Source organism: Ochotona curzoniae, unplaced genomic scaffold, assembly GCF_017591425.1.
Source record: "Ochotona curzoniae isolate NIBS_2020 unplaced genomic scaffold, NIBS_Ocur_1.0 scaffold_3890, whole genome shotgun sequence".
Lineage (NCBI taxonomy): Eukaryota > Metazoa > Chordata > Mammalia > Lagomorpha > Ochotonidae > Ochotona > Ochotona curzoniae.
The window spans coordinates 14,840,225-14,857,439 of record NW_024467115.1 but is presented as its reverse complement, the minus strand read 5'-3'; the positions used below and the strand labels follow the sequence as shown (position 1 = coordinate 14,857,439).

The 17,215-nt window shown below is 35.4% G+C and overlaps 1 protein-coding gene across 8 annotated transcripts in view; it reads right to left on the bottom strand.

Annotated features, from left to right (window-relative positions):
* The window catches only part of EYA4 (EYA transcriptional coactivator and phosphatase 4), a 260,900-nt gene that overhangs the window by 51,541 nt on the left and 192,144 nt on the right, over nt 1–17,215 (bottom strand). For 4 of the 8 annotated variants that reach the window (XM_040965425.1, XM_040965422.1, XM_040965426.1 and 1 more), the window contains exon 1: nt 9,622–9,742. In XM_040965425.1, coding sequence (XP_040821359.1) covers nt 9,622–9,742 — 121 coding nt within the window. Of the gene's footprint in view, nt 1–6,668; nt 6,738–9,621; nt 9,750–17,215 lie in introns of those variants that run through there. The other 4 variants (XM_040965420.1, XM_040965421.1, XM_040965424.1 and 1 more) reach the window with 4 other exon arrangements.

Here is a 17,215-nt window from a genome sequence, read left to right as displayed (position 1 = left end):
AAGTTTATATCAAAGACACTGACCTGCTAGTGATTTTTTAGCTACTGTGGGCATGCAAGAGAAAACTGGAGAAGTTGATGAGCACAGTTTGTTAATTTAGCTTCTAACTGGGCATGCATTTACAGAGGATTTAATCAAAATCCTCTTACTGAACTGGCTCTGTTTGGCTTTCAAAGGCAGTCAGCTTTAAAACGGGAAACAGCACTATACATTTTCAGTTTGAACTCACCTAATCACACTCTGGTACAGTCAATAGACAGAAAACAGAGTCAGTCTTCAGCACATTTAATTCAAGTCGTAACAAAAGAGATTGAGTAGCTTATATTTTATTTTTCCCAGAAGGTGCTTTTTAAAAAGTTATGATTTCCTAGAAGTATAACAAAATAAATGTAGGTCTATTCATGGCGTGGGTGCAAACACGGCACTCATTAAATATTCTACTCTTAAAAAGACTTAGGAACCATTACATGTTGGGGTTTGTATTTTAATAGCATAATTTTTGTTAATGTGCAACAAAGATAGGCTTATAATAAGAGACTACTTTGTATAGCCACGGTGTTGCTTTAAAAACACTTGTACTAACTCACAAACACTCCCAGGTGGTATATTATGTATAATACCCTCACTCGGCAATGAAGTAGCCTGGCATGCATTACTACGATTTGATACAAAAAGAAGAGGGACAATGACAAACCCTCCACTCATTTGATCACACCATATTTTCTTTCCCTTTGTTGACAATACCCTACTACACATATCACAATAACAAGGGAATAAGCTGTTACTTTCTATTTAACACCTCTGGTCATAAATGGAATAACAGCTAAACAACTGAGAAGCAAGCCAATGAAGATGAAACTGATGACCAGCCAAACAGAACAAAAGAATAACGTAGCTCATAGGCTACCCTGTGCAAGTCAGTAATATTACTTCGTTAGAAAAGCAATCAGTTCATGGAGAAGCATGCGAAAATAACCATGCTCTTTCTTCATGGGCAGAATTGACCATACTTTCAGTGAGCCATGGTTAATTTAGGATCCATGATTAAAAATAACATGGCAACTTCCTGGGAGATTCAGAGGAGAACTGAAATTTTTGAAGGTTGGAAAGAGGAAATTTTTAAAGTTGTATTCCTAGCAGAAGGGAAATGTAAGCCTGACCTTGTAATATTAACAACAGTTTAAAAGTAGTATTTACTAATTTGTGTAATAAAAATGAATTTATTGTTATTAATCTTAAGCAGTTATTTGCACAACATTCCTATTAGTTATATTTCATTGATGAATATACTTAGCAAGACAAAGTTGTTCATTTCCTTATTTACTGAAAGATCATCATGTGCAAAATATAGTGCATTTAGCTAATCCTTAAAATAACTAATGGATATGAACCACTGTATCTATTTAACACACAGAAAAGGCCTGGACAAGTTACAATACAAGAGAAAGAAGAGTTTAGGTCTCAACTCAAAACTACAGCTCTAGCCCTCATAATCTTTCCCCCTTAACAGTCTATGGCTTTTTACAATGGCTGGCAGCATGGAAAGAATAGGGCTGTCTTCTGGAAAAAAGTCATCAGAAACAAATAAGAAAAGTGAAAAGCATGGGCATAGGATTCGAAGGCAGGTATTCTCCTTCTCCCTCATGATTGTTCCAAAACACAACAAGAAGTAGGTTTTAAGAAATAATAGCACACAGTTAAAATGTACTCAATACTTCCAGAGTAGTTCAGTGTTCTACAGGCATCACAACATTTGTTCCTCAAAGAAACACCATCTGCATGTCTCAGATGAAGGAACAGAAGCAAAAAAAGTTGCATAACTTTCCCATATTCACTAATGAGCTAGAATTTGAAATCAAGTAGTGTGCTTTCAGAATCCAAACTGTAATCTACATTGCCTCCTACGTGGCAATAACTCATCCAGAAATACTTTCTTTGACAGGATAGTGGAGAAAGTGTTCTAGACAGGTGAAGAGACTACGCACTGTGATGCAGTGCCCACATCTGATTTCTGGCTGTATGACAAAAAAGCATAGGCCAAAATTTTCAGATAAATCTAGAAATAGTTTAGTCACATTTCAGAATGCGAACTAGCATTAACAGACATCTTTTGAGTCCCAAATATGATACAAAGTTATTTCGGTTTGAGGTTTTTTTTTTTTTAATAACAATGCTGATGTTATATAATAACAAATGCTTTTTATTTTTTTAGCAATAGAAAGAAGTAGAGAAGTGAAATCAATACTTTTTACATACTTTAGTTGACTTATTGAAGAGATGTCAAAATATCAAGAAATTTTATCTTGACATTTATAAAACAGGGACCTGTTATAAGCATTATACAGTAAGTACAGATAAAATATGAGACAGGAAATTCATGTTCAGCAAAGCTACAAATACAGCATATTTGAAATGCATTCTGTCTTGTTGCACTTTTATTTGTATGATTCAAGTAAAATCAATAATATAGTTATATAATAATATGCTTTCCTAATATATAATATGTACTTCCTAAAGACAGGAAACCCTTTAATTTTTTTTTTACTAAAACTGTTTAAGGCAATATTGGTAAGATGTTTATTAATAAAATAAACTTTACTAATTTTGTAAAACTTGTAAAAATCCTCATTCCAAAATGATCAGTGTCTATGCTCTGGCATGTTCCAATGCATTTCAACTACATTTTCTCCTTAAATTAACAAAAAGTTTAGACAGTAGTATTTAATTGTTCATGACATACTGTAAAAACCAAAACCTATAGAACAGAAACATATTTTTCAACAAATATCTTAGAGAAAATATTGTTGATTCAAAAGCAACAATCATATTTTGATGTCCCAAGTGAAAGGTGTTTGACATTTTTTCTTTTACATTCTCAAAATAAGTGAATTAAACTTAATTTTCCAGCCATTGCCTGTATTGTCTGTTTCCCCATCTCACTATTTATTTAGCTGTGACTCAAATGTTCTTCAAACAGCTAAATAGTGAAGAAGAAGTAGCAGGAGGAGGAGAAAAAAGTACATAAATACATGGTTTGATTTTCCACTTATCAGCTGTAACAGTAACCGATCATTATTATCTAAATCAAAATCATGCATGCCCATTATCAGGCTTTGGTTATGGTTACTAAATCACTGAATTATTCTTTTCACATCCCAAGCCTCAGCTGTATCTGCATGCATGTATTTTCAAAGCAAATTTAATCTTACCTCTTAATAGTATCTTTAGAATGTAGCTATAACATGAATGTGCCTTAATTATTTCTGAAGAAATTCTGATGTATGATCATAACTCAGATTCCATGTTTGTTTGTTGCAATATGAGGTTTAATCCTTGAAAAATGACATAACTAATTTCTATTTAAAATTGTATCTTCAGAAATCTGTTTTCATGCAGACATCCATTCACTTTAAAAGTATTATTTGTTTATTTTAGAGGCAGAGAGGGAGAGACACCTCCCAGTCACTGGTTCATTATTAAGGCTGGCCAAAGACAGCAGCCAGGAAGAATTCCCATCTTCCTTAGGGTGGTATGACTGCAGACACTTGTGCCTTAATCCTTACATCCCAGAACCTGCATGAAGCAGCAAGCTGAAGTGAGGAGCTATAGCCAGGCATTGAATCCAAGGACTCTGAAATGGGATGCAGGCATACAAACTTTCAAGCCAAAAGCTTAGTACTGAAAATTATCTGAAAGACTGTGAAGTACTTTGTGAATTTTGTGGGAAAAAATAGACTTAGAAGATACATTTACTTTAGAGCATGAAGATTCTCAGGCCACATATTTGAGTATGCACAAAGGGTCTTCAAAAAGTTCATGGGATATGAGTTTTATGAAAAACATTGCACACAGTTTTTAAAACTTTGCAACAAAATACACTGATCTCTAAATTCCATCTTCCCACAAACTTTTTGAAGAACTTTCATGTAATCTCACGCACACTTCTTCCTCAATCACAAAATCACACATAGTGACTTTAGACAGCTTAACCTCTACAAAGAATTTCAGAGAGCTCAGGAAGGTTACAATTTATAACACTGCAGGAAAGCAATAAGTATTGCCTACTGGTTTTAATAATCAGCACAGCAAAGAATTTATGTCTGTCTGATTCAATATGTTCAATCCTAAAGCTGTGAGTACCAAGTGTCTTTCATTTCCAACTACCCATGAAGTATTTAATTTTGTAAAATAATTTTAGGAGGCAATTTATGACTTTCACACTAAAGAAAAATCTAAAAAGAGCAGTAGGCACTTCTGCACAAATGAAGACAGAAGAATATAAATAAATACATGTCGTGTGAATCAATCTCTAACATATTCTAAACTTGGAAAGACTCTGCAAAATATCAAAAAGTTCAACATATCAATTCCTAATATAGAAAACACAGTAACAAAATTTATCAGAATGTCTTATTTTCATAACCCCCCAATTTTTTTTTCAAAGTATCTGTCTAATATCCACATGGAATCAAATATTCCTGCCGCCACCGGGCATCCACCTTGAAAGCTTTATGGCAGTCATTACTTTCTTGTCTACATCACTCTGCTTGACTCTTAGTCCCTGGATGGACACTAGAATGCTTTTTACGTCACTAAGCTCCTATGCTGTGGCACATGATCTGGTATATAAGAACTTGATCTATTTCTAATTAAGTGAAAATTGACATTTTTTTCAACCCTGTCCTAAGCATACACAATAGATGTAATAAACACTTTGGCATATGAAGTGAAGTTAATCATCAATTTTTAGAACATTAAGCAAATTAGCATCTGGAATCACCCATATTTTGAAATATATTTTCATAGGATATGCACACATGCTTATTTGCCTACACACACTTCATACATACACTAGGCATTGTGCCAAACCTTATGCAAATAGATGGCCAATTTTTGTATATTCCATGAGCTAACAATTGTGTATTTTTTAAAACTTTGTGAATGGCTGAAGACTATCAAAAGAATATTTTATGTAAATTATTATGAAATCCAAATTTGATGTTCCAATTCATTTTATTTAAACACAGCTACATTTAATTGTTTAGATATTATCTTTTTGACCAAAATTAATTTTTCTAACAGAGATCATATGAACCACAAATCTAGCTATAGATTTATTAGCAAAGTGATGGGTGCATTTATTCTGTTTTCAACTTTAACATTTTCATAATCTTAGACATTATAAAAATTTGAAACGGAAGTCTAAGGACCAGTATTAATCTGGAGATGCAATTGTGTAATTAGGATTCAGCGGAAGAAACATTTTAAATGTCTTTAGGGAATAAGGCATCCTAGTTAGCCAGCACCAAGGTAGTCATGATGCGATCATTAAGTGTCATGATCAACTTCTACTTAAAAAGATCATATAACCAAAATGATCTTTTTCAACATTTCTATACCATTTATAATGAAAATGTACTTGACATTTTCTACTAGAAGTTTGCTTTCTTTGGCTCGGCTTATTCACTTCTAAAGACAAAGGAGTTTGTTGTCTGACCTCACACTGAAGATCCCTTTAACATGATGCATATTTTAAGTATCCTGAGAAAACTTTCGCTGCATTGTTGTTGAATTATTAGATAAAAGAAAAAAAGAATATTCTCGGGTGTACAAAAAATAGTGGAAAACTACTTGCAGACAGTATCTTTCTGAAGACAAAAGCTTTAAATTTCAGGGAATTTTCATTATCTTCCTGCAGAATGGAACTGAAGCTCAGAGACATTAAGTAAGTTCCTCAATGTATAACAGTAAGAAATGAAGTACCAAGATCTAAATCCCTGGTGCCCTGGACCCAAAGTCCATGGGACACAAGTCTATGTAAGTCACTTAGCAAAAACCACATTTAAAGAATGGAATTAAAAGATGTTTAAAACTAAGATTATAGAAATATTAGCAAGGAGCATGACTGAGTGCTTTTTATTCATTGTTCACATAGTCTAATTTACACTGATTTTTATGGTTCACCCTGCTGAGTTGGCTCTAAATGTTTCCTTGTAATATGTATAAATTTCTGACAGTCCTGGGCTTTTTTTTTTTATCCTAAAGTTGGGTAGTTTCATAGTAGAATAATGGACTTACATAACTTTTTAACTTTGAAAGCATATTTGTATTTGATTAAAGACGAGGTTTGTTTTGTAAAGATTTTTTTCTATAAGTATGCATAAATATACATGACACCCATAGTTCAAAGATGTAAAGATGCTTAATTTATAATTTTAAGTGTATAGTTTCATTGCAAATAATTCTAAAGTGGCAGGGTATTGGCTATTAGTATTTCTTTAAGTACTTCTGGATATTTATCAAAGCTTGCAAAATAGTACATATCCAATTGGCATACTAAGAATTTCATAAGTGAGAGAATTTTGTGGGTTTTGAAGGTGATTGAGTCTTCATCAGTAGCTAGCAAACAAATGTGTGCAGTTGTTATGAAAAAATCTTAGGAAGAATATCATCAAACTAAGAACTCTAAGACTAGAATATTAAATGATGAGAAAAATATAATCAACTGTTCCCTATAAATAAGGCAAAGGCATTTTCATTTCTCCTGTTTGTCTACAAGTACTAACCACAGAAAAAGGAAGCAAACATAAAACAGCAATAGGCAGCAAACCAGAGGAGCAAATCAACACACTCAAACACATGCAGTGTACCATCATCATCTCTCATACTTGTTGCAGAGGAGGGTGTGCTGCAACTCAGCAGCCAGTCAGCTGTATTTAAAACAGTTATGTTGTCCCCTGAGAACAGGAATGGTATATGAGTTCATTGTCTTGACGCTTTCTGAATGTACAAGAACTAATCTTCAATGACTGTACCCATTTCTGACCTTCCAGCCCAATCTCTAAAGGCAAAAGTCATTTACATTTTAGTTTGTCAACCTTGTTTTCGGTATCAGAGTACTTTATTTTTTTAAATCTGATCATCTGGCAAATAATTTAAGGTTTAAATATACATATAAAAATGCATTATACATTTGAAATTTCATAATTTATTAGCTGAAATTAAAGATGCATTTTCAGAGACAAGTGAGTATTATAAACAGGAAAGTGTTAATCTACAAAGGGTTCACTGTAAAATATTATTAAATACAGGTAAGTTGCAATGCACATAACTTTACAAAGAAAGTTTTAGACTGCACAGTTAAATTAAATTAGATGGGAAGAGGTGTATCAATTTTAGATTTATTTAAAATTTAAAAGAAAATATGATGTGGCAAATGCTGATATCTGTTAATGCCAGAAGTTTATACATTTAAAAGAGAGTAATCTAATTGACTAGATACACACTTCAACATTATCGTGGACATCTAAGGTATGATTTATAGATCATGTATATAAATAAGTATATATTACCACAAGGATATCATAAAGTTCATGGAAACAAAATTTTAAAATGTGTTCTAAAATGCTAATTTTTTAATAAAATTTTTTGAAATCTAAGCATATGTGGGCCATTTAAAAAGTTCATGGGAATAATATTATTTTAAAAATGCACATTTTGAAAATTTTTTGCATCAGAACTTATCTTTCAGGGCATGCTATGGTAGCCTAGTGGCTACATCTTAGCCTTGTATGTGTTGGGATCCCATATGGGTGCTGGTTCGTGTCCTGGCTGCTCCACTTTCCATCCAGCTCCTGCTTGTGGCCTGGAAAAGCAATGGAGGATGGTCCAGGGCTTTGGGGCTCTGCACACATGTGGGAGAATCTTTTGGCTCTTGGCTTCAGATTGATTTGATTCTGGACATTGTAGCCATTTGGTGAATGACTCAGCAGACAGACAAGCTTTCTGTCTTTCCTTCTCTCTGCAAATCTGACTTTCCAATTTAAAAATCAGATAAATAAATCTTAAAAAAAAACTGTAGTGGGTGTTGGGTCCATGATCCCCAGGGGTGGGGCGGGGGGGTCAAGAGGGGCCTGGGTCTCTTGGCCCAGGATTTTGGGTCCGCCTGTACAGTGGGTGCTGAATCCATGAGTTGCAAAGGTGGAGGATCCAGAAGGGTCTGGGTCTCTTGGACCAGGTCATGGAGCCCACCTATAGGTCCTCCTCAGTGTATAGGATGGCATGCTGGATGGCAGGCCATGGATCACATGAGGAATATGGTAGCCCATTGGAGCCTGCAGAGGACATCTTGGTACCACAGCAGAAAATGGATAACAGAACGTATGGGCAACTACCTCAGTCAAACAATGACAACAAATATGTAATCAATTGCAGAATCTAACATTGATCGTGTCAGTCAGTGGACATTCGAAGGGATTCCTCATCCATAGATTGTCATGATCAACAGCATTTTGGAACTGCCGCATCTATCTGGGCAGAACCCCCAGAGAATGCACCACATTGTGACCCTGGGTTGATATTGGGTGGCCTTTTCTCATCCTTGTATACTGGGATGGTTGGGAAGCTGGATATGGCCTATTCCCCTATCTCTCCACTCCCCCTAGAAATGGGAAGAAGAAATACAAAGTTTGGAAACAATGATCAGACCCACCTCTGTCTAACCCTAGACACTTTGCATCCTGATTGACTTTAAAAAAAAAAAAAAACTATCTTTCAAGAAATTATATATATTTATCTTTTTTTTTTTAATTTATGAGAAAGAGAGAAAGAAGGACAGGTTGATAGATTTCGTAACAGCTGGTTCACACCCCAGTTGACCTGAACAGTAACTGTGGACCAGACTGAGGCCTGAGCTGGAGATCAACTCTCGGTCTCCACATTGATTCAGACAGCAAATGACTCGACCATCTTCTGTCACTCTCCAGGATGCACAATAGCAGGATAATGGAATCATGAGTCAAGCTGGGGCCTGAACTCAGGCATTCTAATACAAGATGCACGCATCTCAAGCAACACATCAACTGTTGTGCCAAACACCCACCTTGAAAACTTCTTTTAATTCCTTTTTTTGTCGTGAACTTTGTGAAGTGCTTTTGTATTCTGATGCAAAAATTTGAGTTTATTTATGACAAGTGGGATTCGTTGTATGAAAGTAATAAGTAAAATGCTTAAAATAACAGCTATTATTGTTACCACATGCTGTGGAAAAATTATGGGCTGGGCAAATGGAGAACTATCTAGAAAAGATAAAAAATCTTTTACAGGTAAGTATTAAGTATTATTCTCTGAAAAGAAAATGCAGTAGATAAGAATATATTTGTATTTACAAAATTATTTTTAGGAAAATTTGAGATAAAACATTTTTTATGATTCAAAATAAATCAGAAGTGGTGTATATATAAGTGTGTGTCATATATTACATACACAAGTGCATATATGTAACATTATTTTATGTATATATGTAATATCAGTATGTTCACAATTTTAATATGTTTGGAACGATTACAGTGGTAAATACCGAAAGAAAGCCTCGTTTAAGGCCCTCGAAATGTTGCTAAGGACTACCTCTTCCCTTTGAAATTCCCTGGCTATAGCAAAGGCATATCGATGTTAAGTAAATCAATGCCACAACAGATAATATTTAAACAAGGTATTTCTTGGATGTAACACTTATTATCGTCCTGATGAAGAGACTTCAATTATTAACAGATCCTTAAAATGTAGAATTACAGCAAACACTTTGACATGCCACTCTGGGTATCTCTGGGGTGATACACTTACCTCCTGTGCCATTTGTTGTGACTGAAGTGCTGCTGAGATTAGATTTGTCCAGTTTGGAGCCACCAGGGGCCTCACCAGCTCCAACAAGTGTGTGTGGACTTGCTAGGTCCTGCATTTCCATAGACCTGTTAGAGCAGGAAGCAGGAAAGTAAAAGTAAACCTCTCAACAATTATTTATTAAATTAATAAATCACATGTGTGATATCACAAGCCTAAGGACTGGAATGAGCAGCTACAAACAAAAGCAAATACAGTTAGTTTGTAGACCTACAACTATTCCACATAATGCTTTAAGGAGGAAAGACTTTGCCATTTGGGCAGCTTTAAGTGGTTATGGACACTGTTCCTAAATGGATCGCTTCCACTATAAAATGCACTTCTGCTATAAAATAACTCCCCAAATTTCACATGTCCACCATCAAAGAGAAAGAAATCAGCAGCCAGAAACAAATTCCAAACTAGAGCAGAAGCTTTTAGCTGACCTTGTTGACATGGGGGCAGAAAGGGAAGAATGGAGGATGAAAACTGAACCCTGTGCCTGAGAGCTGGAGTTGTAACACTTTTCATATCCATTCAGAAACAGAAGTCTCTTACTTAATGTTTGGGTAGGATAGCATGCTAGAAATGAAACCCTAAAGAAAGTAAAGATTCTTAGAAGGCTAACTGATCCTCTTCTGAAAAGACAACAACAAAAGAAGAAACACACAGTGGTCCAAAGAAGCTATGTGCTTTTATGAAGGAAAGGAAACACACAAGATAAAAAACTGAGTGAATTTGTTGTCAGTGACCTAACTACAAAAATCACTGACAGATCTTCAGCTGACAGAAAGGATACCCGATAAAAACAAATCTATAGGAAGCAACGAAGAATAACTTACACACCTATACATGTAAATATAAAAGAAAAGAGAGTCTACTGAGGCAAGAAGCAAATCCACTGCAATATGGTAAAGTGACAGTAACAGCATGGAAAGACGATGGGATGAAGTTGCACTTCTCAAAATTGATTTCAGTACGTTGTGTCTGGTTAAACTTGAATAATACATAAGTTTAAGGTGCATAAGAGAATCCTTACTATCATTTTTTATTTAAAAAAATCCCAATAGGATATAAAATCCAAGGGAAAAGAAACTTAAGTACACACTGTTCAAGCTGAATAACTTGTAAGAAATGTGGAAGACACAAAGAAAGAATATAGATTGAAAAGAAGAAAACTCATATTGAGACACTGCATTAGACCCAACAGTAATGATAACTGCACTAAATATCAAAGGGCTCAGCATTCCAATGAAAAGCAAAGAAGACTGGATTCCACACACAACATCCAATTATTGGGGGTCACAATAGAAGCACATTAACGGCACAGAGCATGCCAGTCATCCAGCTCTAGGACTGAAGAACTCATTTCTAACATCGCCAGGATGGTTGTTAATGTCAGCTCTTCCATGAAATTCTTTCTAGGATACTCTCAACTAAAAATAGTCACTCTACCGAAGACCACACTCTTTCTGGAAGCTGACCTTATCTACTAATTGATGGATGCAGGAGAATAAAGACATCGCCTCCTTGCCCCACAAGTCAATCTAGTCTAGTGCTCCCCAAATAGTTCAGTTGAGTCCTCTGTTGCAATGGCTGTACATCAATGTGTCCTGGGTGAATTTTGCTTTAGTCATCTCCTCACCTTCAGCAGGTGAAACTGACAGCACAGCTCACATACTCTGCTGTACTCAATCTCCACCATGTCTGCTTTTGGGGAAAGGGAACCTGCTTAAACTGAGGGAAAAGCCTGGAAGACTGCAAGCATGTGAATTATCAACACAAGAGAGACATTCACGCTACACTAACAGCACACAAAACAGGCCTCAAGATGAAGCTCAATTGCAACATAGAAAGAGGGAAATTAGGGGCAGATGTGTGGCACAGCAGCTGTTAAAATGTGACTTCTAATGTTCACATGCACACCCTTGGAGAAGATGATGGCTCAAGTATCTGGATCTCTGCCACCCAGGGAGGAATCATACACTCAGTTCTTGGCTGGCAGCTTCTCCTGCCTTAGTTTTGCAGGATTTAGGGGAGTAAGCCAGTAAATGTCAGACCAATCTCTCTCTTGCATCCTTTCAAATAATAAATCAGTAGATAAACAAATAGATACATAATTTTAAAAAGAAGGAAAACAGAAAATTATGAAGATATGGTAACCCCAAGTTTGCGCATATAAATTTAAACACATTAAGTAAATCTGACAGGAATAAAAAATAAAGCAGGCAAGTTCATGATCATGGTTGAAGCTTTTATAACGTGCTTTACATAACAACCAATAAATAAAAATGGAATAAAAAGACATGTGAGAAATAAATTTGCATACCATTATCGTGTTTAATAGTTAAAAATTATCAGACTTGCTTACAGACTAAATAGCATTTTCAAGTGCACTGTCACCAAAAGTTACCAAAAGGATTATATGCTAGAAAATAAACTGGTACATTTTAAACTGAAATATTACACAAATGTAATATGACTGCAGTGAATGATTTAGAAAGCAAAGATAATTATGTAAAAGTAATTAATATCTAAATTATATATAACATATAAAGTAATTTTAAGCATTTGAAAATTAAACATTACATTGTTAAACACTATTAGAAATCACAATTATATATAAATAATATTTAGTATGAAATAAAAAAGAAAACACATCATGTCAAAAGTTGTAACCTATAAATCAGATATTGATTACAAAGAACTTAATATGTTCAAGTAGCTATATTACAACAGAAGAGTTTAAAATCTTTCCAGCCTATACAAAATTGTACCACATAATTCAAAATCCAAAATAAAAATACATTTTAAAAAATCTTTGATCCAACTTTCCACCTCAAGCATCTAGAAAGAGAAAAGCAATTTAGAGAAGATTGAATAGAACAGAACAATAAACAGCAGATCTCATTGCAAAAGAAAAATCCATGGATAATTTAGTCAATTTACAAATTTAGAAGATAATCTAAATTTATAATCCAAATTAATAATGATATTAAGATGATAGTAACAGACTACCATGAACAAACATATGCGAACAAATTCAACAGATGAAATGAATGAATGATAAACTTATAAAACTTGACCTAATGGTAACAGATAATCTACAACAATTCTAAAAACTAAATTGAATTTATAACTAAACATTTCTCATAAAAGAAAAGTGCAGGATCATATGACTACATTAATGAAAAGTAATGACAATCTCTTACAAATTCAGGGGGAAAAAAAATAGAGGAAATGCTTTCATTCCCTGGTAGGAGGATAGAATTACCCTCGTCCCAAAACTGACAAAGATAATTTCAAAAAGAAAATTATGAATCATTATTTCTTATAAACATATGTGAAAAAAATCTAACAAAATATTCTCAAATCAAATTCATGAATAAAAGAAAAATAAACCATGACAGTGTATGGTTTATGTTAGAAATGTAAAACTGACCTGACATTTAGAAATCAATGTAATTCAATATATTAGGAGAATATTATTTCTGTGGGTACAAAAAAGTATGTGCCAACATCTATCATCCATTCTTGACGAAAAAAATTCTTGGCAAATATTTTCCTTCCATCTGATAAAAACAATTCTGAAAAATCAATAGCCTCTATCAGATTTAATGTTGAAATGTTGAATTCTTTCAGAACCATGGCTGTTTGCGCTGCTTTGCTTATTAACATTTTACTGGCAATTGTAGCCAGTACAGGCAAAAGTCAATACATGAGGTGAAGTTTAGAAACAAACAAGCAAACAAACAAAAACCTGACTCACTGGTGACACAGCTGTTTATTTTTTTAAATTCTGAGAAATTCATTTAAACAACCCAAACTACCAGAACTGATGAACAAAATCAGCAGTTACATGTACAAGGCATTTGGCAAGTGCTAAATAAAAACACGAACTAAAAATATCAGATGCGTGTCAGTGCCTCTCCAGTTAAGCAAGGATTATCAAAACAGTGGTTGCTGAGGACCCTGGAAATTAGACAATTCACAGTTCAACTCAACTCTAGGAATGAAGTGAAAGACCAGACTCTTAATTTAACTGACAGAAAAAATGACTTAAACTCCTCAGGAGGGAAATAAAACAGTACTAATATGCTTCAGTCTCTAACGATACAGTCTTGTGCTGTTAACAATAGGGATGGTTCTAAGACATGTATTATTGGGAGGTTTCACTGTTGGGTGGAGCTCATACAGTGTACTTAGTCTAAGCCTATTACCATGCCACTAGGCAATATAATTTTCAGGGACTGTGGGATCATATGCTATCCCTTGTTTAAAAAATGTCATTATTACATGATAACCATAACACTAAGAGTATTACAAATACTTTGAAATATCATGAAACAGGAGAATGTGACTCAGTGGGGACAGAACATAATAAAAGTGATCCAGCTTTGGAAATTAATAAACAAGGATTTAAAAACTAATGTGCATTTATTAAAAATTACAAAGAAAAATCACATACATAGCGTACGCCTATAAATAGTGCATGTACAAATGTACATGAATGTATGTGTACAAAAAAACAGTTTATATATATGCAGAGAGAAGGAGAGAGGGATATAAGTATGTAAGACCGGAACTTGTAGAACAAAAAGGTCAGAAGATGGTACAATGGCTCAGTTGGCTAAGTCGCCATTGGCATCCCATATGGGTGTCAGTTTGTGTGCTGGCTACTCGACTTCCCACCCAGCTCCCTGCTTATGGCCTGGGAAACCAGTGAACAATGGCTCAAAACCTTGGGACCCTGCACCTGCATGGGAAACCAGGAAGAAGCTCCTGGCTCCTGGCTCCTCATTTCTGATTGGCTCGGCTCTGGTCATTACAGTCATCTGAGAATTGAACCAGCAGATGGAAGACTTTTCTCTTTGCCTCCCCTTTTCTCTGTCAATCTGCCTTGCCAATGAAAAATAAATATTCTTAAAAATAAAAAAGTTCAAAAACAGGAATTCAGAAAGTTTGTGGAAAATGAAATTAAAAGAATACACACTTCCATTAACTTGCAGAAGCCCCCTTGTATACAGAACATGGAAAAAATGAAAGCTTTTAAGAATGATGAGATAAAATTTCTAGAATAAAGACTAAGATAAATTTCATATATAATATTCTTGAGTGGAACTAACAGAAGATTGGACATGACAAAAGAAAAGATCACTAAACAACACTGACCAATCAAAATGAGCCAAATTTTAGCACGGAGACAAAAAAAAAAAAAGATGGGGAAATATTGAATCTACATAATCCGTGCGATCTTCTCAGAAAGTAGGAGAGTGACTTATGGATAATAACAAAATAAATAATGCTCAGATTCTTTCTTAATCTGAGAAAAAACATCCACCCATATATCACAAAATAAAATATAGATCAAATTAAAAGAAATTAAAAATAAAACCAGAGCTAACCACATCACAAATTCTGAAAATAAGAGAAAGCTTTACTGAAGGAGAAGATATACGCTGGGGGATAATAATAAAATCATAACTAATTAGTCAAAGTTCTAAAGTTTGCCTCCTAATTCATTTTTTCAGAGATGATCAGTGCTATGGCATTACAAGAGCTTACTGAGCAAGAAAAAGTACAACAGTGCATCCCCTGAACCAGTGCGCTAAGATGCCCAAGAACCCCAGAACTCATGATCCAGCTTGGGATTCTGCTGAGACTGCTAGCATGAAGCAGACTTCCCGTGTGGAACTCTGGCTCCCTCGCTGGCCAAGGACAGGTGGGATGAGCAGCGCCTCCCTGTGCCTCCTTCTTCATCAGCTGCTTTGCGGCCAAGCATATCCCCTTCCTCAGTTAATCAGTTTGATTGTCAGAATCTGTTCCTAAAAAACATGCTTATCACGTTGACACTATGGTGACTGTCACCTCATTTCCTTGTTCAGTATTTTTAGAGGGGCTTTGCGTGGTTGCCTAGGTGACCTGCTATTGCGCTGTTGAGTTCAATAAATTGCGCACTGCTTCACTCCCCTTGCATCCCCTGAATCCCGATCTTTTTGGTGAGGTTGTCCTAACTCGAGTCCCAGCCCCTTACAGGGATCATCCACACACCACATCTTAAGAGTCACATCACGCAATCACTTGGACCACTTCCTGTACCGCAAACGATCTATTTTTCAAATGTTCTGTGATTCTCCCATCACACTTTTAGCTGGTATATCCTCTTTCAAACATAATAATAGTTCCTATAAATCATCTTAATAAAATTTGAAATAGCTAAGAAATGTTTTCTCGGAAAATATTTGTTATTGTCAAATTTTTACTTAGGCATTCTTCTGCAACACTTTTAACTTTGTTCTAATTTATCATCATTTGGTTCTGGCAAAGCAAGAATACTTTTCATTTATCTTTGAACTTCTACAGTGCCCTTCATGTTAAAGAAGCGAGCAAGCAAATAAACAGTTATCAAAATCGGCAGGTTTTAAATTACTTTGGAACCCACTTACCAAATAAAAATAATAAGCTCCTCAAATATGTCTATAATATTTATTTATGGGTCAGCTTTACTTATTATTTGATTATGCACATTTTGTTGAATATTATCCATATCGTGAAATATATTTTAAAATGCAAGTGTAGAAATCTAAAAATTATACCTGTGAATTTTATCTTGTTGCACTTCCTAGTTATTTGTACTAAATGTAATAAGATGTTGTGATATAACCTATTAAGCAATAATTCATGAGCGATCAACTGTTTGTGAACATGCGAGATTGTTTAATGCCCTTTTAATTATCATTACCACTACTACCCGTGGGTAATGATGACCTAGTACTTACTGTGCTCCCATCAGAACCACAGGGGTTACATGCTGGCATTTATTTCTACAGGAAGATGTGGGACACTCTTTTACGCCACCCTAGCATCATATTGATGCCTTTGTTACAAGTTTGATAATACCATAGAGATGAAGATCCAATATTTTTTTTTCTTTCAACCCATGGAGGACTGAAACTAAGGGAATCTATAATGGAAATGCAGTGGAAATAAGTATGTGCATAGGTAGAAAACGGAGAGAAGTATGTCCCTGCGCAAGCAGCACAAGGATGAACTCACAGCAAAACAGCAGCTAATCACCTACATTGTTGGGAGACCTCAGTGGCAGTATGATGGACTTCTGAGGGTACCTGAAAGACACCTATTGTAAGACTAGAGGGCAGGGCCCGGCGGCATGGCCTAGTGGCTAAAGTCCTCGCCTTGAAAGCGCCAGTATCCCATATTGGCTGCCAGTTCTAATCCCGGCAGCTCCACTTCCCATCCAGCTCCCTGCTTGTGGCCTGGGAAAAGCAGTCGAGGACAGCCCAGAGTATTGGGACCCTGCACCCGTGTGGGAAACCTGGAAGAGGTTCCTGGTTCCTGGCTTCAGATTGGCTCAGCACCGGCCATTGTTGTCCCTTGGGGAGTGAATGATTGGACGGAAGATTTTCCTCTCTGTCTCCCCTCCTCTCTGTATATCTGCCTTTCCAATAAAAATCTTAAAAAAAAAAAAAGACTGGAGGGGAGAGCAAAGTATAAAGGAGGGAACATGGGTAGAGTGGAGTACCCAGTGTCTATTAGA